The following is a 25,747-nucleotide window of genomic DNA, read 5'->3' as shown; positions in this document are numbered from 1 at the left end:
CTCACGGATAGCCTCTGGGTTCTTGGAACATCTCGCCCAGCAGCTGCTGGTGGAAACCACGAGCAAAAATACTCAGGTAGGGGATAGGGGTGGGTAAAGGCAGCAACCTTTGCAGGTGTCACGTGATCAGATGTCATGTGGTCAGAGGTCAAACCTCCTGGAATATCTCCAACCAGAATTGCTGACCCAGGGCTTATCCACTGAGGTTGGGATTGAACTTTACTCCCCATCTAAATGGAGTGCTGGGTGCCCGATATTGTAAAGCACCCATTCTCCAGCAGAAACATGCCCCCATCTTAATGGGCAGTGGTGACTGTGGATGGCAGAGGGTGGGGGCTGGTGTGGCTGGGCCTCCTAATTCATTAATCGTTTAGTCTCACAGACTGGGTAAGAGTCTCTCGTTACTGTTGGTCGACGTTTGTTGTGAAGTCAGACTGCCTTCTGCTGAGTTAGATCTTCTTGGGCTTCCGTCCAACTTGTAAGTAATAGAAGAGTGAAAGGGCCCCAAATAGTGCGTAACCTGAGAGCAAGACGGCTGCCTCCTGGCCAAATGGGCCTTGATCTATCCCTGCAGCCAGCGTCACTGTAAGGCAACAGAGAGAGCCGAGAGTTAAAGGATTCCCTGAACCTCACACAGGCCCACAACAGACCTGCAACAAGTAGACAGAAAGAAGACTTGCATTTATATAGCGCCTTTCACGGCCACCGGACATCTCAAGGTGCTTTACAGCCAATGAAGTACTTTTGGAGTACAGTCACTGTTGTAATGTGGGCAACGTGGCAGCCAATTTGTGCACAGCAAGCTCCCACAAACTGCAATGTGATAATGACCCAGATAATCAGTTTTAGTGATGTTGATTGAAGGCCATATATTGGCCCCAGGGCACCGGGGATAACACCCCTGCTTTACTTCAAAATAGTGGCCGTGGGATCTTTCACATCCACCTGAGAGAGCAGATGGGGCCTCGGTTTAACGTTCCATCCAAAAGATGGCACCTCCGACAGTGCAGCGCTCCCTCAGCACTGCACTGGAGTGTCCCCAAACGCGCAGTGCCAGCCTAGATTTGCTCAGGGTAACACTGACCCGGAGAAACTTGTGTTAATAATGCCAGTCTGTGGCAAACGCAGTTTTTCCCATTTGCCGGACAAACCGTGCTGGACGTGTGCGGAGCCCGGGGACTCAAGCTGTAAGAAAGTGTGAGCGCTCAGACATACACACCTAGAAACTCCACGGCGAAATAGCAGGTCTCCGACAGGAGCGTCCAACGAATAATCGCCTTCTCAGACGTGTAAAAGGCGTTCCATTGGATCAAGGAAATACCTTTCGTCAAAAAAAGAAACATTTTCGTCATATTTTAAAAGGGCACCAATTGGAAACATGAGGAACATAAATATATATTTATAGATACTGAGACGGGCATGACTTACATCATGTGTGAATTGTCCCCTGTTTACAGGAACAAAGCTGAAACTATACATATAAGCCTTACAGCACGAGACGGAAATGAATTATAACCTTTTCTTTTATAAGGACATAAGAACTAGGAACAGGAGTAGGGATGGGCACTAAATGCTGACTTGCCAGCGACACCCATATCCCGTGAACAAATAAATAAAAGTTGTAGGCTAGATGGACCGGCGAGTCTTTTCCAATCCGTCATTATTTGTCCGTATGTATTCTTAGTCAGATGTGGCTCAGTTAGAACATAAGAACATGAGAACATAAGAAATAGGAGCAGGAGTAGGCCATACGGTCCCTCAAGCCTGCTCCGCCATTTAATAAGATCATGGCTGATCTGATCATGGACTCAGCTCCATTTCCCTGTCCGCTCCCCATAACCCCTTATCCCCTTATCATTTAAGAAACTGTCTATTTCTGTCTTAAATTTATTCAATGACCCAGCTTCCACAGCTCTCTGAGGCAGCGAATTCCACAGATTTACAACACTCTGAGAGAAGAAATTTCTCCTCCTCTGTTTTAAATGATCTTTATTCTAAGATCATGCCCTCTAGTTCTAGTCTCCCCCATCAGTGGAAACATCCTCTATGCATCCACCTTGTCAAACCCCCTCATAATCTTATACGTTTCGATAAGATCACCTCTCATTCTTCTGAATTCCAATGAGTAGAGGCCCAACCTACTCAACCTTTCCTCATAAGTCAACCCTCTCATCCCCAGAATTAATCTAGTGAACCTTCTCTGAACTGCCTCCAAAGCAAGAATATACTTTCGTAAATATGGAAAGCAAAACTGCACGCAGTACTCCAGGTGTGGCCTCACCAATACCCTGTATAGCTGAAGCAAGACTTCCCTGCTTTTATACTCCATCCCCTTTGCAATAAAGGCCAAGATTCTATTGGTCTTCCTGATCACTTGCTATGTCCTGCACATGCACTTCAACAACAACTTGCATTTATATAGCCCCTTTAACGTAGTAAAATGCCCCAAGCCACATACAGGAGCGTCATCAGACAAGAAATTGACACAGAGCCACGTCAGGATAAATTAGGACAGGTGGGCAAATGCTTCATCAAAGAGGTAGGTTTTAAGCATCATCTCAAAGGCAGAGGGAGAGGTGGAGCGTGCGAGAGGTTTAGGGAGTTCATTCTAAAGCTTGGGGCCGAGACGGCTGGAGGCACGACCGCCAATGGTGGGATGGAGAGAGAGAGGGGGATGCACAGGAGGTCAGAGCTTTGAGGAGCGCAGAGATCTCGGAGGATTGTGGGGCTGGAGGAGGCGACAGAAAGAGGGAAGGGCGATTTGAACAGGAGGATGACAATTTTAAAATCACTGTGTTGAAGGACCGAGAACCAATGTAGGTCAATGAGCAGAGGGGCGATGGGTACAGGAGCCAATGCTGAGAGATACACAAGCTCTAACGTGTTCCCTTCTATGCAATGTGTGCTGTACATGTGGAATAGCCACGCAGCACTAGACGGGGGTGAATTTTCCCCGGTGTACCTGGTGGGTGTACAACAGGCCAACACCTGGGACTAGTGATCAACCTTTGTAACCTTTGACCCCAACTTTTGGTAAACTTTGACCCTAACCTTTGTCACCAGCTCTATTTCTTATTTCCATGTGTGCCTCATGTGAGAGTTAATCATGGACGTGTTCACATAAGAGCCTTGCAGTGCGAGAAGGAATCATTCCCTTTTACCCATGTACTGCATGCAGGAGAAATTGGTCAGCACCCGGCTATTGGTGTGCAACATGTGGCGCGCCTGCAAGGCGAACCCGAAGAGGACGGCGCGAGGGTCACACAAAATTGGTCCTCCAGCCTTGAATCGTGTGAGCTACAACTGCTAATTGGCCATCCTGACACAGCTCGCCCATTGGGCCCAGAGCAACATCAGCCTGCTCAGAGACCTGGGGGTCGGTGGGTGGGGGAGGGTGCGGAGCCAAACAAGGGTGGTGGTGCTAGTATTGCCGTGCGGTCCTGCTCCTCTTGACGTTAAGAAAACAGGCCGCGGGTTCGGCTGCTGTAGAGCTTGTGCTGTGCAAGCTCCAACTAATTTTTGACCCATTTCCGAGAAGGCTCCTTAAATAGGCATTAGACCCCTTGTAATGTATGCACCTGTGAGTATGCTCTCAGGTTTGTGTTGCACTTCAGTCCCACGCTCCTGATCTTTGGGCACCCTGTCCGGAGGGGAGCGGGCAGGTCGGAAGGTCTCCTCGTAGGATCGCTCCTGGGCATGGCCGAGGGGGCCATCAGCCGGCCTAGACAACGGGCGGTCGAGGGGGTCGTTTAGCCCGACTGCCTGCCTCTTCTCCGCGGTTACATCTGAGCCAGGGTGTCCCTGGAGATGGAGCACGCGGTGTCCACCGGTACGCTCGCGGCCTTCCACGAGAGGGGGGGGGCGCCGGAGGGATTGGAGTGCATCATCACCCCTGGCAACATGATTTTGATTTAATTTGATATAGTTCCCGTTAATTTGGATTTATGGGCTCTAGTGCCTTTAAAAAAGGGGTACTTTATTTAAACTCAAAATAGTTGAAAGATCCCCGTTCGCCGTTTATTGTTAAAAAGTTTTATTTTTAATTTGTTGGTTTTAGTGCCCCTTTAATAAGGGGGCACTTGATTTATAGGTTGAACTAAAAATAGTTGTAAAGCTGTTGAGTTGGGGGTGGCTTAGCCAGTCATGTGATGTTCACAAGACTCAATAAAACCCCGGCCAGTTGGGTTCGGGGGATCCACGATGAGGCAGGTGGTTGTGAGCCTGGTGGATGAACTGGTAATGTAGTGTGATTGTTAAACCTTTGCTAATATACCAACCGGTTCTTAATAGCAATGTGTTGCTATGAATTCTTAAGCAAAGAACCCATGAAGCAAATACATTACACCTCTCATTAAGAAAGAAAGATTTGCATTTATATAGCGCCTTTCAAGACCACCGGATGTCGCAAAGCACTTTACAGCCAATGAAGTACTTTTTGGAATGTAGTCACTGTTGTAATGTAGGAAGCGCAGCAGCCAGTATGCGCACAGCAAGCTCCCACAAACAGCAATGTGATCATTAGCAAATACAAGGGGCCTTATGCCTGTTTACTGCGGCCACCAAGGATGTCCGAATCTCGCCTGAGCAACGATGGCTTTGGATGCATTTCAGGCCCTTTGGGTGCGGGACAAAGCTCCGCGAAATTGGACCCATATATTTGGTCCAAAATATTTTGAACATACAGAAGTTAAGCTGCCCGGCTTAACTTCTTTTTTTAATGCATTGTTTTGCTTTTGGTTGTTTGAGAACTGTTAATGATTTTATACATAAATACGTTATTTCACACCAACATCAAGCATAAGGATTTGTTTAAAACTGGAAAATTGGAACAGCAATGCAGTTAACTTGTGCGAGGGTGCAAGGCATTTCTTCATTCAACTGTTATAGTTTCTGACTCGTGACCTACTGATTAAAGCACCCCCGTACAGCCCGAGAGACGCTTTGCAGGACAACCTGTACTCTTCCTGGAACAGCCAGCCATGCAGCATTCTGGGAAATACCAGGGCCTAAAGTAGGAAGGAAACAATAGGTTAAATCTCAGGCTTTCCCGGGAAAGAAACCGTTTCATTTTCAGAGTGCCTACCCCCCTCCTTTTCCGAATAAAGATTTGTCGTCCAACCCCCAGCACCCCTCCTCGGCTCTTTGTTGGGTCTCTGTGTCATTGTACCATCCTTGGTCACAAAGGTGGCGACTTGCTCTCAGGCCTCTGGCAACGCAATTCTGATACTGTCCTCTGGGGGGGCGCGCAAGAGCAACCAAGGCAATGATCATCATAGGCGGTCCCTCGAAACGAGGATGACTTGCTTCCTCGCCTACAAAAGATGAGTTCACAGGTGTTTCAATGAAGGACCCAAACTACATCCTCAAGGGTGGACGATGCCTGTGCGTGGATTTTTTTAACGTGGGGTGACCGTTGCACACCAGCCACCACACGGGCTCGACAGAGCTAGGTCTTGGTCCAGTGGCAAGGATTACCCAAGACTAACTGGAGACCTGCTCTGCTGCATGGACCGAGTGCGCGCACACATATCGCAGTGTGGGCTGGCCCTGGGCCCCTGGCTCTGAACTCACGCCTCCCCTGGGCCCCGATCCAGTCTCTCGCCGCTCCTTCGCCCCGACCTCGCCGCTCCTGCTGTATCTGCCCACGCTCCAAACACCGGCATGGACCATGCTGACGTCACTCTTCGCTGCCGTTGCCCTCCTGCATCAGCTCGCGCTGTACCTTGTAGCGGTACGCCGCCAAGTTGCTCCCTGCTTGCCGCTCCTTTTATGGCCCCGACCTGCCTCTGATGGTTTCTCGCAGATCGGGGCCTCCGCGGGGCCTCAAGTCAATGACGTGGGATTCAGAAACACCAATGGGTGCGTTAGATAATGACGTGAATATTGACACCACAGTGTCAGCCAATGAGTTGTCAGCGGAGCAGAACTGAGAGCAGGACTTACAGCAAAACAGAGCCTATGTTACAGTAAACAATGGGCCCGAACTTGGTCGGAGCTCCGCCCACAGCCGCCGAGGTTCCACCGGAAATAGTTTTTTTTGGGGGGGGTGGGGGGGGCGCGATTCCTCCGGCCAGGTGCCGCCCACCGGGAGATTCCTTGCGAAGGTTCAACCGGTGTGCCATCCTGCCCGTGCCGGAGGCTGGAAATCCGGGATATTCCTCGGGCGCCATTGACCGAAGGTCGCCCTGCCGCCCGCCTGAAGGACCGCTGACAAAAAAGCCAGTGTGAGCTGGCTGTGAGTCGGGCGGCAGGGAGAATCGCTCAGTGCGTTGCAGCGCTGCACATCCCGGGTATCGTGCACATGCTGCAGCATTATCAGTGGCACAGAAATAGCAATGTGGTGGCCCTTAACCCGCACAGGAAGAGTTGAGATATGTGAACCCAGATTACTCTGTTGAAGGGAAGGTGTGGTTGAGGAAGTGCTAACTTCACCACCACCGATCTCAGTGCAAATAAAATCCAGTAAAAGCAAACAGGGTCTGTACATAGCCATACATCACTTTCCCCCCCAATGCTGCGATTAAGCCATGAACTAATCACATTATTCTGTGATGTACCAGCACCAATTAAATATGCCATTCCCGCCCCGAAATGAGCAGAACCGAAAATACAGCCCCATATGCTCACCGAGGCTGGAGAGGATTACACATAAGATAACACAGGCTGGAATAGGCCATGGTCACAAATACGTCAAATAGTTGGCTTTGTGTTTGTGAATTAAAATAACACACAAACCTTTGTGAGTTGCAAGTTTATTCTTCTCTTTCTGGTAGGTGCTTTTAAAATATATCCCCCCCCCCCCCCACACCCGCCCCTTGCCCCACACCCTCTCCCCCCTCACGGAAATCAGCGAGATCTTTCCCACATTTGAACCTGTGGGATTTCCCCAATTGTGAACCTGTGGAATTCTCTACCACAGAGAGTTGTTGAGGCCAGTTCGTTAGATATATTCAAAAGGGAGTGAGATGTGGCCCTTACAGCTAAAGGGATCAAGGGGTATGGAGAGAAAGCAGGGGTGGGGTACTGAGGTTGCATGACCAGAATGGTGGTGCAGGCTCGAAGGGCCGAATGGCCTACTCCTGCACTTATTTTCTATGTTTCTATTTTCTATGTTTCCACTCCGTTAGCACATCCATTCATGGGTTGTCATGGAGACAAAAATCATGCACTGCTGTATCAAAAAAAAACCTATACGTAACCTATATAGGTTAGTAGCGTGCTCCCTATTATAGATCCCAGCCTCAATAGCAAGCTCTGAGCTTTCACACTCTGTCTGTTCTATACCCACCCTTATTGCTTCATTACTAGAATCACCCTGCTCTGGTACTAATTGTATTATCACAGAGTTAGTTAAAGTTGTTGCTAATAATGCCTCCCTGTGTCTGACTCAGTCTCCGATGCCCTTGAGTGTACTATAAGCCTGCTCTGGGCAGACCTGGCTTGTTTAATAATAAATATCTTTTGGATCGAGTTATGTAGGACAGCTTGAAGGGAGTTAATTTAAGCTTCATTGCTGCCGCCGTTGTCATAACTGCAGTCTATCTATATGTATTCATGGGCTGGAATAGTCTCATACCCTTCAACTTATATAGGTTACGTATATAACTTTTCTTTTTATACAGTAGTCCATGATTTTTGCCTCCATGAATGGATGTGCTAACGGAAATGTGGGAAAGATCTCGCTGATTTCCGTGAGGGGAAAGGGGTGGGGGGTGTGGATATTTTGAAAGCACCCACCAGAAAGAGAAGACAAAAGTTGCATTCATCTAGCACCTTTCACAACCTCAGGATGTCCCAAAAGGAGCTTCATTGCAATATTTTAATATGTCAAATAGATAACCCTGCCATTTCCTGGTGTTCCCAGTGGATTTGGACTCAGTCCTCAACGCAGCTATCTGCAACAGGTTGGCCGGGTGTTCAATGTGGAAGTGGAGGTAATAGTGCTGAGAGGCTATTTTCCCTGGCTGGGATAAGAGGGTTGTCCTATGAGGGGAGATTAGTAGATTGGGCCTATATTCTCCGGAGTTTAGAAGAATGAGAGGTGATCTCGTTGAAATGTATGAAATTCCTAGAGGGCTTGACAGGGTAGATTCTGAGAGAATATTTCCTCTGGCTGGGGAGTCTAGAACCAGGAGGCATAATCTCAGGATAAGGGGACGGCCATTTAGGACTGAGAGGAGGAAAGATTTCTTCACTCAGAGGGTGGTGAATCTTTGGAATTCCCTGCCCTGGAGGGCTGTGGAGGCTCAGTCGTTGAGTATATTCAAGACTGCGATCAATGGATATGAGGATAGAATGAATAGGAAGGACTGATTAGCAGAGGTTTAAAGTAATTGGGGGGAGGTTTAGAGGGGATTTGAGGGGAAGTTTCTTCACCCAGAGGGTGGTGGGGGTCTGGAACTCACTGCCTGAAAGGGTGGTAGAGGCAGAAACCCTCACCACATTTAAAAAGTACCTAGATGTGCACTTGAAGTGCCGTAACCTACAGGGCTACAGACCTAGAGCTGGAAAGTGGGATTAGGCCGGGTAGCGCTTTGTCGGCCGGCTCAGACATGATAGGCTGAAATGGCCTCCTTCTGTGCTGTAAATTCCTATAATTCTACGATAGGTTTTTGGACACTAAGGGAAAGTGGAGTTGAGGTCGAAGGTCAGCCATGATCTTATTGAATGGTATTGAGGCCAGTTTGTTAGATATATTCAAGAGAGAGTTAGATATGGTCCTTACGGCTAAAGGGATCAAGGGGTATGGAGAGACAGCAGGAAAGGGGTACTGAGGTGAATGATCAGCCATGATCTTATTGAATGGTGGTGCAGGCTCGAAGGGCCAAATGGCCTACTCCTGCACCTATTTTCTATGTTTCTATGAATGGTGGAGCAGGCTCGAGGGGGCCGAATGGCCTACTCCTGCTCCTACTCCTTATATTCTTATGCCGTGTAACCGTTTCCAATATTTGGGCGCATTGAGGTGTTCCAGAAGACTTTGTACCAGAGATTCTTCGCCCTTCTCTATTTCGCTAAAGTCCTAGAAATGTGGACAATGGGTTTTCCCCTATGGGAACCTCGCTATGAGAGGAGGGGAGCACAGAGGTCTGCCAGGGCAGGTGAGGTTACACCTGAGGAGGACTGTGCCACTCTCGCAGAGGGGGAGGTACCTGGAGCTGCCCGAGATTCCGCCTGCTTGGCTTCTAATTCACCGCGGGGGCAGTGGCAACCTGGCAGTCTGCAGCCAATCTCCACCACAGGCACAGCATTGCCGGCGATTGTGGAGGGCACTTCAGCCCTTGCTCTGGCTGTGGCTGAATGGGCAGCACCCTCGCCTCTGGGCCATGAAACTTGAGCACACAAATCCAGGCTGACACTCCCAGTGCAGTGCTGAGGGAGTGCTGCACTGTCGGAGGTGCCGTGTGTCAGATGAGATGTTAAACCGAGGCCCCATCTGCTCTCTCAGGTGGGTGTAAACGAATCAGTTGTTGAGTATATTCAAGACTGAGATCAATAGATTTTTGGACACTATGGGAATCAAGGTAGCATGGTACTATTTGAAGAAGAGCAGGGGAGTTATCCCTAGTGTCCTGGGGCCAATATCTATCCCTCAACCAACACCTAAAAACAGATTATCTGCTCATTATCACATTGCTGTTTGTGGGAGCTTGCTGTGGGCAAATTGGCTGCTGTGTTTCCCACATTACAACAGTGACTACACTTCAAAAAGTACTTCATTGGCTGTAAAGTGCATTTTGGACGTCCTGTGATCATGAAAGATGCTGTATAAATTCAAGATCTTTCATTCTTTCTTGACCTGGTATGCCTTGGCCTTATTATAGTGTGCTGCTGCTCTGTGGGGAGGGGCCAAGGGAGGGGCCTTATGGGATCACTTTCACTCATCTGTCATGAAACAGTGTGTTGCACTGTCCCCCGACTCAGTGTCCTTTCTCCGCATTGAGTTTCCTTCTCTGTTTCAGGCTGACATTACCTCACCCGCCCCCTACCCCAGCTCCCCCTCCCCCTTCACACTTGCTAATGGATCGAAACACCTTCTGAACCTTTCAAAAAGTGGCAAGAATTTTTCCTCTCCCCCCCCCCCTGCCCCACCCCCGCCCCTGTAACAACTTCCCTTTAAGTGGCCGTGTACCTTTAAATTTCGCCACACCCTCTCCCCAAATAGGCCACTTCCCTGTGCATGACCAGAGGTGGAATTAGAACATAGGAACATAAGAAATAGGAGCAGGAGTAGGCCATTTAATACGATCATGGCTGATCCGATCATGGACTCAGGTCCACTTCCCCGCCCGCTCCCTATAACCCCTTATCCCCTTATCGGTTAAGAATAGAAAGTAAGAGATGTGATGGCTGGGAATTGAGTCACCCCTGGAAAATAAGATGAGGTCAGCACCTCTGGCCACATCTGTGCCAGCCCCACGCTATTCTGCAATGGACATCGCCAATGCAGTCACGTTTTGGGCAATACGTGGGATATAAATATTCTCTGTTACATATCAAACATGGTCAAATCCTCAATTATCGCACTGCCTCTGCGAAGGCGATTGGATCCCCTTTCCTGAATGTGTTGTTTTTGGATCTTTACTTGAATTATATAAACCACTTGGGTCAAGAAGCCCATTTGCAAACACTGGTAATATATGAAAGGTTCGTGTCGAATAACTTGAACTGACCAGAATTCCAGCAATGGAGAATGTGACCGCAGAGATGAGCTGCCAGTACCTGAAACAAGAGGTAATGCGAAAGTGGTTAGGTTGCTTGCTCTACTTGCAATAAGTTTCTTTCAATTCAGCAGGGTAAGGATTGCTCACTGTATAACTGGGAACTTCTGTTTATTCAGCAGGGTAAGGATTGCTCACTGTATAACTGGGAACTTCTGTTTATTCAACAGGTTTGTGGTGGACTTGAAATTCAGTCTTATTTCGTACTATAAAAATCCACGTTATTTTTTTTGTGTGAATTTTTAGCGGGGCCAAGTATTGTGAATGTTACATAGGAACATAGGAACATAGAAAATAGGTGCAGGAGTAGGCCATTCGGCCCCTCAAGCCTGCACCACCATTCAATAAGATCATGGCTGATCATTCCCTCAGTACCCCTTTCCTGCTTTCTCTCCATACCCCTTGATCCCCTTAGCCATAAGGGCCATATCTAACTCCCTCTTGAATATATCCAATGAACTGGCATCAATAACTCTCTGCGGCAGGGAATTCCACAGGTTAACAACTCTCTGAGTGAAGAAGTTTCTCCTCATCTCAGTCCTAAATGGCCTACCCCTTATCCTAAGACTATGTCCCCTGGTTCTGGACTTACCCAACATCGAGAACATTCTTCCCGCATCTAACCTGTCCAGTCCCATAAGAATCTTATACGTTTCTATGAGATCCCCTCTCATCCTTCTAAACTCCAGTGAATAAAGGCCCAGTTGATCCAGTCTCTCCTCATATGTCAGTCCTGCCATCCCACGAATCAGTCTGGTGAACCTCCGCTGCACTCCCTCATTAGCAAGAACGTCCTTCCTCAGATTAGGAGACCAAAACTGAACACAATATTCCAAGTGAGGCCTCACCAAGGCCCTGTACAACTGCAGTAAGACCTCCCTGCTCCTGTATTCAAATCCCCTAGCAATGAAGGCCAACACACCATTTGCCTTCTTCACCGCCTGCTGTACCTGCATGCCCACTTTCAGTGACTGATGAACCATGACACCCAGGTCTTGTTGCATCTCCCCTTTTCCTAATCTGCTGCCATTCAGATAATATTCTGCCTTCTTGTTTTTGCCCCCAAAGTGGATAACCTCACATTTATCCACATTATACTGCATCTGCCATGTATTTGCCCACTCGCCTAACCTGTCCAAGTCACCCTGCAGCCTCTTAGCGTCCTCCTCACAGCTCACACCGCCACCCAGTTTAGTGTCATCAGCAAACTTGGAGATATTACACTCAATTCCATCATCTAAATCATTAATATATATTGTAAAGAGCTGGGGTCCCAGCACTGAGCCCTGCGGCACTCCACTAGTCACTGCCTGCCATTCTGAAAAGGACCCGTTAATCCCGACTCTCTGCTTCCTGTCTGCCAACCAGTTCTCTATCCACGTCAGTACATTACCCCAATACCATGTGTTTTGATTTTGAACACCAATCTCTTGTGTGGGACCTTGTCAAAAGCCTTTTGAAAGTCCAAATACACCACATCCACTGGTTCTCCCTTGTCCACTCTACTAGTTACATCCTCAAAAAATTCCAGAAGATTTTTCAAGCATGATTTCCCTTTCATAAATCCATGCTGACTTGGACCGATCCTGTCACTGCTTTCCAAATGTGCTGCTATTTCATCTTTAATAATTGATTCCAACATTTTCCCCACTCCTGATGTCAGGCTAACCGATCTATAATTCCCCGTTTTCTCTCTCCCTCCTTTTTTAGAAAGTGGTGTTACATTAGTAACTCTTCAGTCCATAGGAACTGATCCTGAGTCGATAGACTGCTGGAAAATTATCACCAATGCATCCACTATTTCTAGGGCCACTTCCTTAAGTACTCTGGGATGTGGACTATCAGGCCCTGGGGATTTATCGGCCTTCAATCCCATCAATTTCCCTAACACAATTTCCCGCCTAATAAGGATATCCTTCAGTTCCTCCTTCTCACTAGACCCTCGGTCCCCTAGTACTTCCGGAAGGTTATTTGTGTCTTTCTTTGTGAAGACAGAACCAAAGTACTTGTTCAATTGGTCTGCCATTTTTTGTTCCCCATTATAAATTCACCCGAATCCGACTGCAAGGGACCTACGTTTGTCTTCAACTGGGTTTGTTAACTGGGTTTCTGTGAGCTGCGCTCGAAACAATTCCTCATGTCTTTGCCTGTGGAGAATGTGAGACAAATACAGAGGCATGGGAACGACGGGTCGAACAGCCTCTTCCTGCGCTGTAGGTTTCTATGTTACACTGACTGGAGAATGTCTGGGAGGCAGTCTGCCTCGATTTATGGCATTGCCCAGCAACAAGACAAGGGTGTCAGACTTGGCTCAGTGCTAACCCGTTTCCGCCACTTGTAAGCGCACAGTTCTCTGCTCAGAGGAAGCTCGTCAGCCTCAAGCATTAAATGCAAGGGAAAATGCTGGGAACAAGTCTGAGTTCAAAGTCCTAAGTGTCAGCTGTGGCTCTGTGGGGTCAGAAGGGCGTGGGTTCAAGACCCACTCCAAAGTCTTGAACCCATAATCCAGGCTGACGCTTGAGTGCAGTGCTGAGGGAGTGCCGCACTGTCGGAGGTGCCGTCTTTTCTATTGTAAAGGAGTCATTGTTTTGTGTGTAGAATTTAAGTTGGGGTTTGGTAGAATTTCTTTCATTACCTGAGGCCAAATGGCTCATGAAGAGCAAACTTGAAATCATTCCCCAACATCTGACTGATCTGGGGGAGAAAATGAAAAATATTACTTCAGTTGCAGTATCTACGCGGCATGGTTGCGTCTTCACTGTCACTCAGTAACAAGCCACTTCAGTTGTATCAACCACTGCACTTGCAGCGATTCAAGAAGAAGGTCCAACATCCCCTCTCAGGGTAACTAGGGCGGGGCAATAAATGTCGGCCTTGTTAGCGGCTCCCACATTCTCAGAATGAAGATAAGAATATAATCCTGTGAGGGATCTTGACAGCCTGATCAAATCATTCATACACATACACACACACACACTCACTCATTCACACACACACACACTCACACACACACACACTCTCACTCACACACTCTCACACACACACACTCTCACACACGCACTCACACACACACTCACTCATTCACACACACACACACTCTCACTCACACACACACTCACACACACACTCACACACATTCACACACTCACACATTCAGACACACACACGCACACAAACACTCACACACACATTCTCACACACACACACTCTCACACACACACTCACACACACACTCACTCATTCACACACACACTCACTCATTCACACACTCTCACACACACACTCTCACTCACACACTCTCACACACACACTCTCACTCACACACACACACACACACACTCTCACTCACACACACACTCACACACACTCTCACTCACACACACACTCACACACACACTCACACACACTCTCACACACACACACACACTCTCACTCACACACACACTCACACACACACTCACACACACTCTCACTCACACACACACTCACACACACTCTCACACACACACACACGCACACACTCTCACTCACACACACACTCACACACACACTCACACACATTCACACACTCACACATTCAGACACACACACGCACACAAACACTCACACACACACACTCGCACACACTCGCACACACACTCATACACTCACACACACACACACACACAAATACACACATTCACACACACAAAACATGCATACAACATACACGCAGTCACACACATGCACTCACACGCATAATTATAAATACAATCACACAAATGCACGCGCACACAAATACAAACATACAAACACACAGGCATACATTTACAAACATACAGGAGCGCTCACACACGTACCGCACTCACTCAAACACACAGACACCTGCCCTCCAAACCTGTACAAGCAAAATAGACAGAACATGCTGTTGAATCCATGCCAGGTCAGTTTGTAAAAGAATGTTGGTTAATGTTAGTGCTTCAATCCTTGGCCAATCACCTTGTTTGCCCAGTTGTGATTAAAGGTCATTACTCGCTCAGATGTTGATCAACATTCTGTGTCTTTCCAAATATCTTTATCCAAATGTTTTTATTTCAGATTTCCAGCATTTACATTTTTTTGAAAAAACTTGAAATGTTGTGCTCTTAAAAACAAGGGATGTCAGTACTAGGGAATGGAGGATAAGAACATAAGAATTAGGAGCAGGAGATGGCCATTCGGCCCCTCGAGCCTGCTCCGCCATTCAGTAAGATCACGGCTGATCTTCGACCTCAACTCCACTTTCCTGCGCTGTCCCCATATCCCTTGATTCCCTTAATATCCAAAAATCTATCGACCTCTGCCTTGAATATACGCAACGACTGAGCCTCCACAGCCCTCTGGGGCAGAGAATTCCAAAGATTCACCACCCTCTGAGTGAAGAAATTTCTCCTCATCTCAGTCCTCAATGGCCGACCCCTTATCCTGAGACTGTGACCCCCTGGTTCTAGACTCCCCAGCCCAGGGGGAAACATCCTCCCTGCATCTACCCTGTCAAGCCCTGTAAGAACTTTTGTATGTATCAATTATAATTTTTCTTTTTGGGGACCTGTTATCACCATGAATCGATCTCGGGGAAGGTACAGCATGGTTAGATGCAGAGTGAAGCTCCCCCTAAAATAAATCATGTCCGTTGTGCCCCGGAGGGGACGAAGTCCACACTGTGACTCCGGGAGGAGCTCCTCAGCCACAGGGAGAAGACGGTTGAGGAGGATTCTAACGACGACTTTCCCAGTGGCTGATAACAGGGAGACTCCTCTGTTGTCGCCGCAGTCGGACTTGTCTCCTTTTTTAAGGATGGTCATGATTACTGCATCTCTGAGATCTCCTGGCATGCTCTCCTCCCTCCAGATGAAAGAGATGAGGTCATGTATCCGCACCAATAGTGCCTCTCCGCCATATTTTAGTGCCTCAGCGGAGATTCCATCCGCTCCCGATGCCTTGTTGTTCTTGAGCTGGTGGATGGCCTTTTCTACCTCGTGCAGGGCTGGGGTTTTACTGAGATGGTATCTCCCGACTATGTGGCCAGCACGGACATTAAAGTCAGTGGCACAGTAAGCAGTGTAGCCTAGAGCATAAGAGACATTGATAGATTAAGTGAGTGGGCAAAACTGGGGCCGATGGATTTCAACGCAGCTGAGAGTGTGGTCATCCATTTTGCACCAAAAAAGGATCAATCCGAGTATTAATTAAATGGTGAAAATCGAGGAACAGTGGAGCTCCAAAGAGATTCATGAGTCTGTGTACACAGATCACTAAAAGATAGTGGTCAGGTTCAAAAATAATCAAAAAGGCAAGTGGAATGTCAGCCTTTATATAATAATAATGTGTATTTATATAGCGCCTTTAACGTAAGTAAAACTTTCCAAGGCGCTTCACAGCATTGTTACAACACATTAGAAATTGACTATTGAGGGAGAGAGAGAGAAAAAGCATGTGCAGGAAGTGTAAAAAGATATTAAAGGCTCGGGTCCGAATCTATAATATATAATATATAATAATATATAACTAGAAGGCTAGAATATAAAGGGGAAGTAGTTTTGCTACAGCTATACACAGCCTTGGATAGACCACATCGGGAGCACTGTGTACAGGAGCAAGGATGTCTTACTACAGTTATACAGGGCCTTGGTGAGACCGCATCTGGAGTACTGTGTGCAGTTTTGGTCTCCTTACCTAAAAGAATATACTTGCCATAGAGGGAGTGCAGCGAAGGTTCACCAGACTGATTCCTGGGATGGCAGGACTGTCGTATGAGGAGAGATTGGGTCGATTAAGCCTGTATTCACGAGAGTTTAGAAGAATGAGAGGGGATCTCATTGAAGCGCATAAAGTTCTGACGGGATGCGGGGAGGATGTTTCCCCTGGCTGGGAAGTCTAGAACAAGGGGTCACACAGTCTCAGGATACGAGGTAGGAAATTTAGGACCGAGATGAGGAAAATGTTTTTCACTCAGAGGTTGGTGAACCTGTGGAATTCTCTACCACAGAAAGCTGTGGAGGCCAATATATTTAAGAGGGAGATAGATAGATTTCTAGAAACAAAAGGCATTAAGGGGTATGGGGAGAAAGCGGGAATATGGTGTTGAGATAGAGGATCAGCCATGATCATATTTAATGGCGGTGCAGGCTCGAAGGGCCGAATGGCCTACTCCTGCTCCTATTTTCTCTGTTTCTATGTACAGTTCTGGGCTCCGTAGCTTGGAAAGGATATACTGGCCTTGGAATGAGCGCAGTGCAGGTTCACCTGAATGTAACCAGGGCTCCAAGGGTTAGATTATGAGGGGAGATGACATAATCTAGGCTTGTATTCCTTGGAATATAGAAGGTGAAGGGGTGATTTGATTGAGGTTTATAGGATTTTGAAAAGAGAAAAACTTTGTCCACTGGTGGGGTGAGTGTGGGACAAGGGGACACCACCTTAAAACCAGAACCAGGCCATTCAGGGGAGAAGTTAGCAAACACTTTTTCACACAAAGGGTGATAGAAGTGTGGAATTCTCTCCCACAAAAAGCGATAGATGCCAGCTCAATTAATCATTTAAAATCTGAGATGGCTAGATTTTTGCTAGAAAAGGGTATTAAGGGATACAGAGCCAAGACAGGTGGTTGGAGATAGGTCGCAGATCAGCCATGATCTCATTGAATGGTGGAACAGGCTCGAGGGGCTGAATGGCCGCCTCCTGTTCCTGACTCGGGCGCATAGTTGCTTCGTTTCTGCAGTTCCCACGGCGCTGGATGCTGGGGTCTTTCTGAGTGAGTTGCCAATCTAGTGCAAAGTAGAGGCAGTCCAGAGCGGAGGGCTCCTGCCCATGAGGAACTGGACTGGAATTAATTTCACACTGGAACCCTTACAGAGAGAGACGAGAGAGAGTTGGACCCCATCAGTCTGGGCTGGGTCAAACCATGGCTAGGTTTTGGGGAGCGGGCAGGGAAGTGGAGTTGAGGCCAGGATCAAATCAGTCATGATCTTATTGAATGATAGAGCAGGCTGGTGGGGCCAAATGACCTCCTTCTGCTCCTATTTCTTATGTTCTTATGAACCTGAGTCACACAGGGTGGCAAGGCCAATTGAGCATCATGTCCTTAAGAAAATAAGAATAGAAATAGGAGCAGGAGTCGGCCATTCGGCTCCTCGAGCCTGCTCCGCCATTCAATAAGATCACGGCTGATCTTCTACCTCAACTCCACCTTCCCGCACTGTCCCCATATCCCTTAATTCCCTTTGTTCCCAAAAACATATCGACCTCCATCTTGAATATACTCAACGACTGAGCCTCCACAGCCCTCTGGGGTAGAGAATTCCAAAGATTCACCACCCTCTGAGTGAAGAAGTTTCTCCTCATCTCCGTCCTAAATGGCCGACCCCTTATTCTGAGACTGTGACCCCTGGTTCTAGACTCTCCAGCCAACAACAACAACAACAACTTGTATTTATATAGCACCTTTAACGTAGTAAAATGTCCCAAGGCGCTTCACAGCAGTGTTATAAGACAAAAGAATAAATTTGACACCGAGCCATATAAGAAGTAATTACGGCAGATGGCCAAAAGCTTAGTCAAAGAGGTAGGTTTTAAGGAGCATCTTAAAGGAGGAAAGAGAGGTAGAGAGGCGGAGAGATTTAGGGAAGGAGTTCCAGAGCTTGGGGCCCAGGCAACAGAAGGCACGGCCACCGATGGTGGAGCGATTATAATCAGGGATGCTCAGGATGGTAGAATTAGAGGAGCACAGACATCTCGGGGGGCTTGTAAGGCTGGAGGAGATTACAGAGATAGGGAAGGGGTGAGGCCATGGAGGGATTTGAAAACAAAGATGAGAATTTTGAAATCGAGGCATTGCTTAACCGGGAGCCAATGTAGGTCAGTGATGGGTGAGCGGGACTTGGTGCGAGTTAGGACACGGGGCAGCCGAGTTTTGGATCACCTCAAGTTTACATAGGATAGAATGTGGGAGACCAGCTAGGAGTGCGTTGGTATAGTCAAGTCTGGAGGTAACAAAGGCACGGATGAGCCAGGAGCAGGGTCAGATTAAGGGCCTGATGGACCTGGGCAGGGTCTGTTGGGTATGGGGGAAACTGGTCCCCTGGGCCGATAGTTCTGTTTGTTCGTGTTCATTACATCATGTGTATGATTCTGATTCTGAGTATGGAAACACAGGACGGTATATTCAACAATGAAAGCATATATTCTGCATTAAGTAGGTATATATTTTGGTTCTGGTAACATTGCAATACTAGATTCCTATACATATATGCAAATTTCTCTCAATAACATGTGAAATAAAACAGGCTAGTACATATTCTGTTCTGTATATTGGTACATTACTGCATATAGGTACTTCTGTATATAGTTACATTAGTGTATAAAGGTACTTCTGTATATCGGTACATTAGTGTATATAGGTACTTCTGTATATCGCTACATGAGTGTATATAGGTACTTCTGTATATCGCTACATGAGTGTATATAGGTACTTCTATATATCGGTACATTAGTGTATATAGGTACTTCTGTATATAGGTACATGAGTGTATATAGGTACTTCTGTATATAGGTACATGAGTGTATATAGGTACTTCTGTATATAGGTACATTAGTGTATATTGGTACTTCTGTATATCAGTACATTAGTGTATATTGGTACTTCTGTATATCAGTACATTAGTGTATATTGGTACTTCTGTATATCGGTATAAACAAGTGAATCTATTTTCCTTGGGCTTGTTTTTCCTCTCTTATTGTCCATTCTATTCGGCCTATTTGGGAGGCCTTATATTTTTTTTCCTACATTTATTTGGGCCTGGGGTTACAGCCCCCTCTGCCCCGCGGCTGACCCGCCCCTGCCCAGGGGAAAGATCCTCCCAGCACCAACCCTGTCAAGGGCCCTTTTCCCCGCGGAGGGCAGCGTTACCTTTGATCGATGGATCTCCCCGTCGTCATCTTTCCCACCCACTCCGAGGATCCGTCGGCTCTTTAGCCTGCTCACCAGGTCAGTCTGGCTGTGCTTCTTCAGCAGGTTGCTGTGTGGCTTGACCGCCATGCTTGGCCTCGCTCCCTCCACCACCAGTCCCGCACTCCGGCACGGCAGTGTCTCTTGCCACAGCGTGAGCCTGAAACACAGAAAGCAAAGTGAGAGCCCGGGGGTTGGTGGGGGGTTAATCCTGAGGCACGGCGGTGATAGAGAGTGTATTTATTATTTAATATCAAACTGGTCTATTATTTACGGTATGTAGGAGTAAAACCATTAGGCTTTCAGTGACAAGCTCCTGAAGTACTGTCTTTGCATTAAAATGCCGTAAAAATCCTGTAGCTTTTTAAAAAACGTCGTTGTTTTCCGAGGATTACATAATTTAAAAGTGCCATAGGTCAGGAACTTGCTGCGTCAGTAGATCCTGAGCCCCGGCCCTCAGTTGGGACCTGACACTTAAACTAGGATCTCCCCCCTCTCTCCCCACATTCAATAGTTTGTTGGCCTTTATTTGGTTGCCACACACACAGAATCAGAGACTAGTACAGCACGGAAGGAGGCCATTCGGCCCATCGAGTCTGCGCCGGCTCGTTTGGAGAAAGAAAGACAACTAAGTATTTTTGGAGTGCAGTCGCTGTTGCAATATCGGAAACGCGTCGGCCAATTTGCGCACAGCAAGCTCCCACAAACAGCAACGGAGCAGTGGCCAGATAATCCGCTTTCTAGTGCTGTCGCTTGAGGGATAAATATTGGCCCAGCACACCAGGGAGAACTCCCCTGCTGTTCTTCGAAATAGTGCCATGGGATCTTTTACATCCACCTCAGAGAGCAGATGCATTTGCTTCATGGGTTCTTTGCTTAAGAATTCATAGCAACACATTGCTATTAAGAACGAGTTGGTTTATTAGCGAAATGTTTAACAATCACACGACACATCACCAGTTCATCCACCCGGCTCACAACCACCTGCCCCATCGTGGATCCCCCGAACCCAACTGGCCGGGGTTTTATTGAGTCTTGTGAACATCACGTGACTGCCTATGCCACTCCCAACTCAACAGTTGCTCCGGCTCACAACCACCTGCCCCATCGTGGATCCCCCGAACCCAACTGGCCGGGGTTTTATTGAGCCTTGTGAACATCACGTGACTGCCTAAGCCACTCCCCAACTCAACAGTTGCTCCGGCTCACAACCACCTGCCCCATCGTGGATCCCCCGAACCCAACTGGCCGGGGTTTTATTGAGCCTTGTGAACATCACGTGACTGCCTAAGCCACTCCCCAACTCAACAGTTGCTCCCCTCCATGGCCGATGATTCCGGCAGAGGAATGTTCACTTTTACAGCCCGGACCAAAGGGCTTTCACCCACTGGTGGGCTTTCTGAGTTTACTGCTTCCACTCATATTCTGCAATAATCTAAATCTACCCAGCATCTCCCGGGGTGTAATTTTCAAACTCTAATACTGTGCTGGGACGGCATTGTAGTATCGGCCTAAGGCGGCACATGGCCTTTATTTGGTTGCCACACCACAGAATCAGAGATTAGTACAGCACAGAAGGAGGCCATTCGGCCCATCGAGCCTGCGCCGGCTCGTTCGGAGAACGAAAGAAAGACAACGAAGTATTTTTGAAGTGCAGTCACTGTTGTAATATCAGAAACGCGGCCCCTCCGACAGTGCAGCGCTCCCTCAGCACTGCCCTGGGAGCGTCAGCCCGGATTTTGCGCTCAATTCGCTGGAGTGGGACTCGAACCCACAACCTTCTAAGAAGGCGACAGTGGGAAAAAAGCACGAGAGAAGAAATCGTTTCGCCTCCAAGTCAGCGAAATACCTGTGAAAATCAGCAATAATAGAAGAGCCAGGAATAAAACGTAGAAGCGTTAGGACCATGTAACATGCCCTTGCGGCTTAACGTCTGAGATATGAGCGGGCGAATTTCGGCAGTGGGAGCGCATACGATTCAAAGTAATCACCTGTCGCGGAATTAGTTCTAAATTCATCGTATCAAGGAGCTCGGATTGGGGCTCTGAGGATCCAACATTGTCTGCAGGCTTCACTCCATCAAACACTACCATCTGTGAGTTTCTGTTTCTCCTCTGTAACTCTATTTCTAAATATCACGTCGCCTGTCTATCCTTAGTAGTAATTGAAAAAAAACCCACACACAGTGTTCTGCACTTAATGGAGCCTTAGGCAACGTCAGTGATAAAGCACCCACAGTGCTGATGCTCCGACAAACCCAAGTGTGGCTGTTCCCCAAACTCCCTAATGCTCTTTTAACATAAGAACATAAGAAATAGGAGCAGGTGTAGGCTATACGGTCCCTCGAGCCTGCTCCGCCATTCAGTGAGATCATGGCTGATCTTCTACCTCAACTCCACTTTCCTGTCCAAACCCCACCTGTGATGTAGGCACCTGGTGAGGATGCTCACGGGTTTGTCGAGCTTTGAGTTGGGAGTGGCTGAGCCAGTCACGTGATGTTCACAAGACTCAATAAAACCCCGGCCAGTTGGGTTCGGGGGATCCACGACGAGGCAGGTGGTTGTGAGCCTGGTGGATGAGCCGGTAATGTGTAGTGTGATTGTTAAACCTTTTGCTAATAAACCAACTAGTTCTTAATAGCAATGTGTTGCTATGAATTCTTAAGCAAAGAACCCATGACGCAAATACATTATACCCTTATCCCTTGATTCCCTTACTATCCAAAAATCTATCAATCTCCGTCTTGAATATATTCAATGTCTGAGACTCCACAGCCCTCTGGGGTAGAGAATTCCAAAGATTCACCACCCTCTGAGTGAAGAAGTTTCCTCCTCATCTCAGTCCTAAATGGCCGACCCCTTATTATGAGACTGTGACCCCTGGCTCTAGGCTCCCCAGCCAGTGGAAACATCCTCCCTGCATCTACCCTGTCAAGCCCTGTAAGAATTTTGTATGTTTCAATGAGATCACCTCTCATTCTTTTAAACTCCAGAGAGTGTAGGCCCAGTGTACACATAGGACACCCTCTCTTCTTCTTCGATAATTTTATTCCCTTTTTCCCTCTTCATTGACTTCTCCTTTTATTCGTTCACAGGATGTGGGCGTCGCTGGCAAGGCCGGCATTTATTGCCCATCCCTAATCGCCCCTCGAGAAGGTGGTGGTGTGCCGCCTTCTTGAACCGCTGCAGTCCCGTGTGGTGAAGGTGCTCCCACAGTGCTGTTAGGGAGGGAGTTCCAGGATTTATGACCCAGTCTCGATGAAGAAACGGCCGATATATTTCCATGTCGGGATGGTGTGTGACTTGGACGGGAACTTGAAAGTGATGGTGTTCCCGTGTGCCTTTGTCCTTCCAGGCGCTAGGGTCACAGGCACCAGACACACCTGGCCATCCTTCGCTGGTCAGCCGATGTGTCGCTGTTGACTTTCAGCATTACTATCTCAACTAATTTCCTACATTGCTGTTCATGGGATCTCACTGTGCGTAATTTATGCAAATTACCAGCGTGATATAGAAACATAGAAACATAGGAGCAGGAGTAGGCCATTCGGCCCTTTGAGTCTGCACCGCCATTCAATATGATCATGGCTGATCCTCTATCTCAACACCATATTCCCGCTTTTTCCCCATACTCCTTGATGCCTTTTGTGTCTAGAAATCTATCTATCTCCCTCTTAAATCTATTCAGTGACTTGGCCTCCACAGCCTTCTGTGGTAGAGAATTCCACAGGTTCACCACCCTGTGAGTGAAAAATTCCTCCTCATCTCGGTCCTAAATGGCCGACCCCTTATTCTGAGACTTCTCAGCCAGCTTCAAAAGTACTTCTCTGGCTGTAATGCACTCATGGACGTCCTGAGGTTAAGAAAGGCGCTATATGAATGCACGATTATCTTCTCATTCATTCCCACTGTGCCGAATTCCCAGGGCCATGGGGAGTGGGTTGTCTCACTGTCATTTCACCGACAAGATTTGAATCCAGCCCACACTAATGTGATGGAACTCCCCTCTCCCAGGAAGGGTTCCCTATGTGAGACAATTTGGCTCAGCCCAGTTCCACTTTCCAAGACGCGCAAGTCTGTTCGTGATTCGTCATAAATTGGCATATATTCGGCAATCTCCCTCAGAGAAAGAAAGGCTTGGATTTATATAGCGCCTTTCACGACCACTGGACGTTTGGAGTGTAGTCACTGTTGTAATGTGGGAAACGCGGCAGCCAACTTGCGCACAGCAAGCTCCCACAAACAGCAATGTGATAATGACCCAGATAATCTGTTTTTTTGTTATGTTGATTGAGGGATAAATATTGGCCCCAGGACACCGGGGATAACTCCCCCTGCTCTTCTTCAAAATAGTGCCCGTGGGATCTTTTACATCCACCTGAGAGAGCAGACGGGGCCTCGGTTTAACGTCTTATCTGAAAGACGGCACCTCTGACAATGCGGCGCTCCCTCGGCACTGCACTGGGAGTGTCAGCCTAGATTTATGTGCTCAAGTCCCTGGAGTGCGATTTGAACCCACGACCTTCTGACTCAGAGGTGAGAGTGCTGCCCACTGAGCCACGGCTGACAGAAGCTGGTGTGGGGACCTTACTCCGGTGTGGTGGTGAGAGTCTGAAATTGACCTTCAGGAGCCTTGTTGGGGCAGAGCGGAGGGAGCTTTACACTGCGCGTAGCCCATCCGCGGGGCCGACAGTTAGTGCCAAAAGTGCGCCATTGCCAGTGGGTTGAATAGCTCACTCTGGTGAGAAGGGAACCACTGCCCGGCAGTTGCTGGGGTCCAGTTATATGAGTGTCAGCCATCCTTTGGGGAGATGGCCGAAGTGGCCATTCTTTATGTGTGACCATGGTGGGCATTGCGGCCAATCCCAATTCTGTCCTCGGCTGATGTCCAAACATAAGGTTCCCAGCAAAGGTCACCGGATAGTGATCGGGAGATGACTCCGAAGGGTACTGAGGCAAATCATAGCACCCAGCAGCTCGCTCAGTAACAACTGGAGATCAAACCTGCGGACAATCCTGGTCTCACTATGGCTCGCCACTACACTGGGTAGAGAGAGAGAAAGAAAGAGAGAAGGAACGAGAGAAAGAAAGCGAGAAGGAACGAGAGAAAGAAAGAGAGAAGGAACGAGAGAAAGAAAGAGAGGAAGAAAGAATGGGAGAAAGAAAGACTTGCATTTATATAGCACCTTTCACAATCTCAGGATGTTCCAAAGTGCTTTACAGCCAATGAAGTACTTTTGGAGTGTAGTCACTGTTGTAATGTGGGAAACCCAGCAGCCAATTTGCGCACAGCAAGCTCCCACAATCAGCAATGTGATAATGACCAGATAATCTGTTTTAGTGATGTTGATTGAGGGATAAATATTGGCCAAGGCACCGCGGTGAACTTCCCCTGCTCTTCTGTGAAATAACGGCTGTGGGATCTTTCACAACCCCCTGAGAGAGCAGACGGGTCCTCGGTTCAACGTCTCATCCGAAAGACGGCATCTCCGGCAGTGCGGCACTCCCTCAGCCTTGTGGCCCCGCAGCGCTCCAGGGGATCCCGCCCAGCCGGTGAGCGTGGCATTAGAATTGAAAAAAAAAAACATGCGTATGCGCGGACTTTTGGATGGGCCATGCAGCCCGATAAAGTGGCCGCTCAGTGCTGTACACGGTTGGCCCTGGGGACATTGGGGACAAACAGACGGCGTGTACCAGAGGTGCAAGTGAATTACGTTGCCTGGCATCATTCAGTGAGTGTCTACCTTACGAAATGCCACTGATCACCTGTCATCTGCTCCCTGCCCGACCGTTAGCTGGAGTTACTGAAGCTTGCGATAAAGTGGGCAGTTTAAATGCAGAAGGTAACAGAAAAGCAATTAAAAGAGTCTCTCACTGGGGGCTCAGGCTTTTGCTGGCAGACTAGAAGAATTAGTATCAATACTTCATCAGCAAATCAAAGAGGTTCTGCACCTACCTTTTTACTTGTGGTCAGGATTCCTGCTCACGGATTCTCCTAAACCTGGTTCATTCGCCATGCGGGGTAGATTCTCTTTTGCTCTGCTTCCAATGGCTGGTCTTGC

At 47.9% G+C, this 25,747-nt stretch overlaps 1 protein-coding gene across 1 annotated transcript; it reads right to left on the bottom strand.

Annotated features, from left to right (window-relative positions):
- LOC139230521 (tumor protein p53-inducible protein 11-like) lies at positions 1-25,747 on the bottom strand. Its single transcript, XM_070862351.1, has 7 exons — positions 25,642-25,747; positions 19,648-19,846; positions 13,357-13,415; positions 10,674-10,722; positions 4,907-5,006; positions 1,220-1,321; positions 1-583 (listed from the first exon to the last, which is right to left on the bottom strand). Exons 2-7 carry the CDS (start codon positions 19,774-19,776, stop codon positions 450-452), a joined length of 573 nt encoding a protein of 190 aa, XP_070718452.1. The 5' UTR covers positions 19,777-19,846; positions 25,642-25,747; the 3' UTR covers positions 1-449.

This window comes from Pristiophorus japonicus, chromosome 19 (genome assembly GCF_044704955.1).
Source record: "Pristiophorus japonicus isolate sPriJap1 chromosome 19, sPriJap1.hap1, whole genome shotgun sequence".
NCBI lineage: Eukaryota > Metazoa > Chordata > Chondrichthyes > Pristiophoridae > Pristiophorus > Pristiophorus japonicus.
The sequence above is the reverse complement of the archived record's forward strand: the minus strand, read 5'-3'. Positions and strand labels throughout refer to the sequence as shown.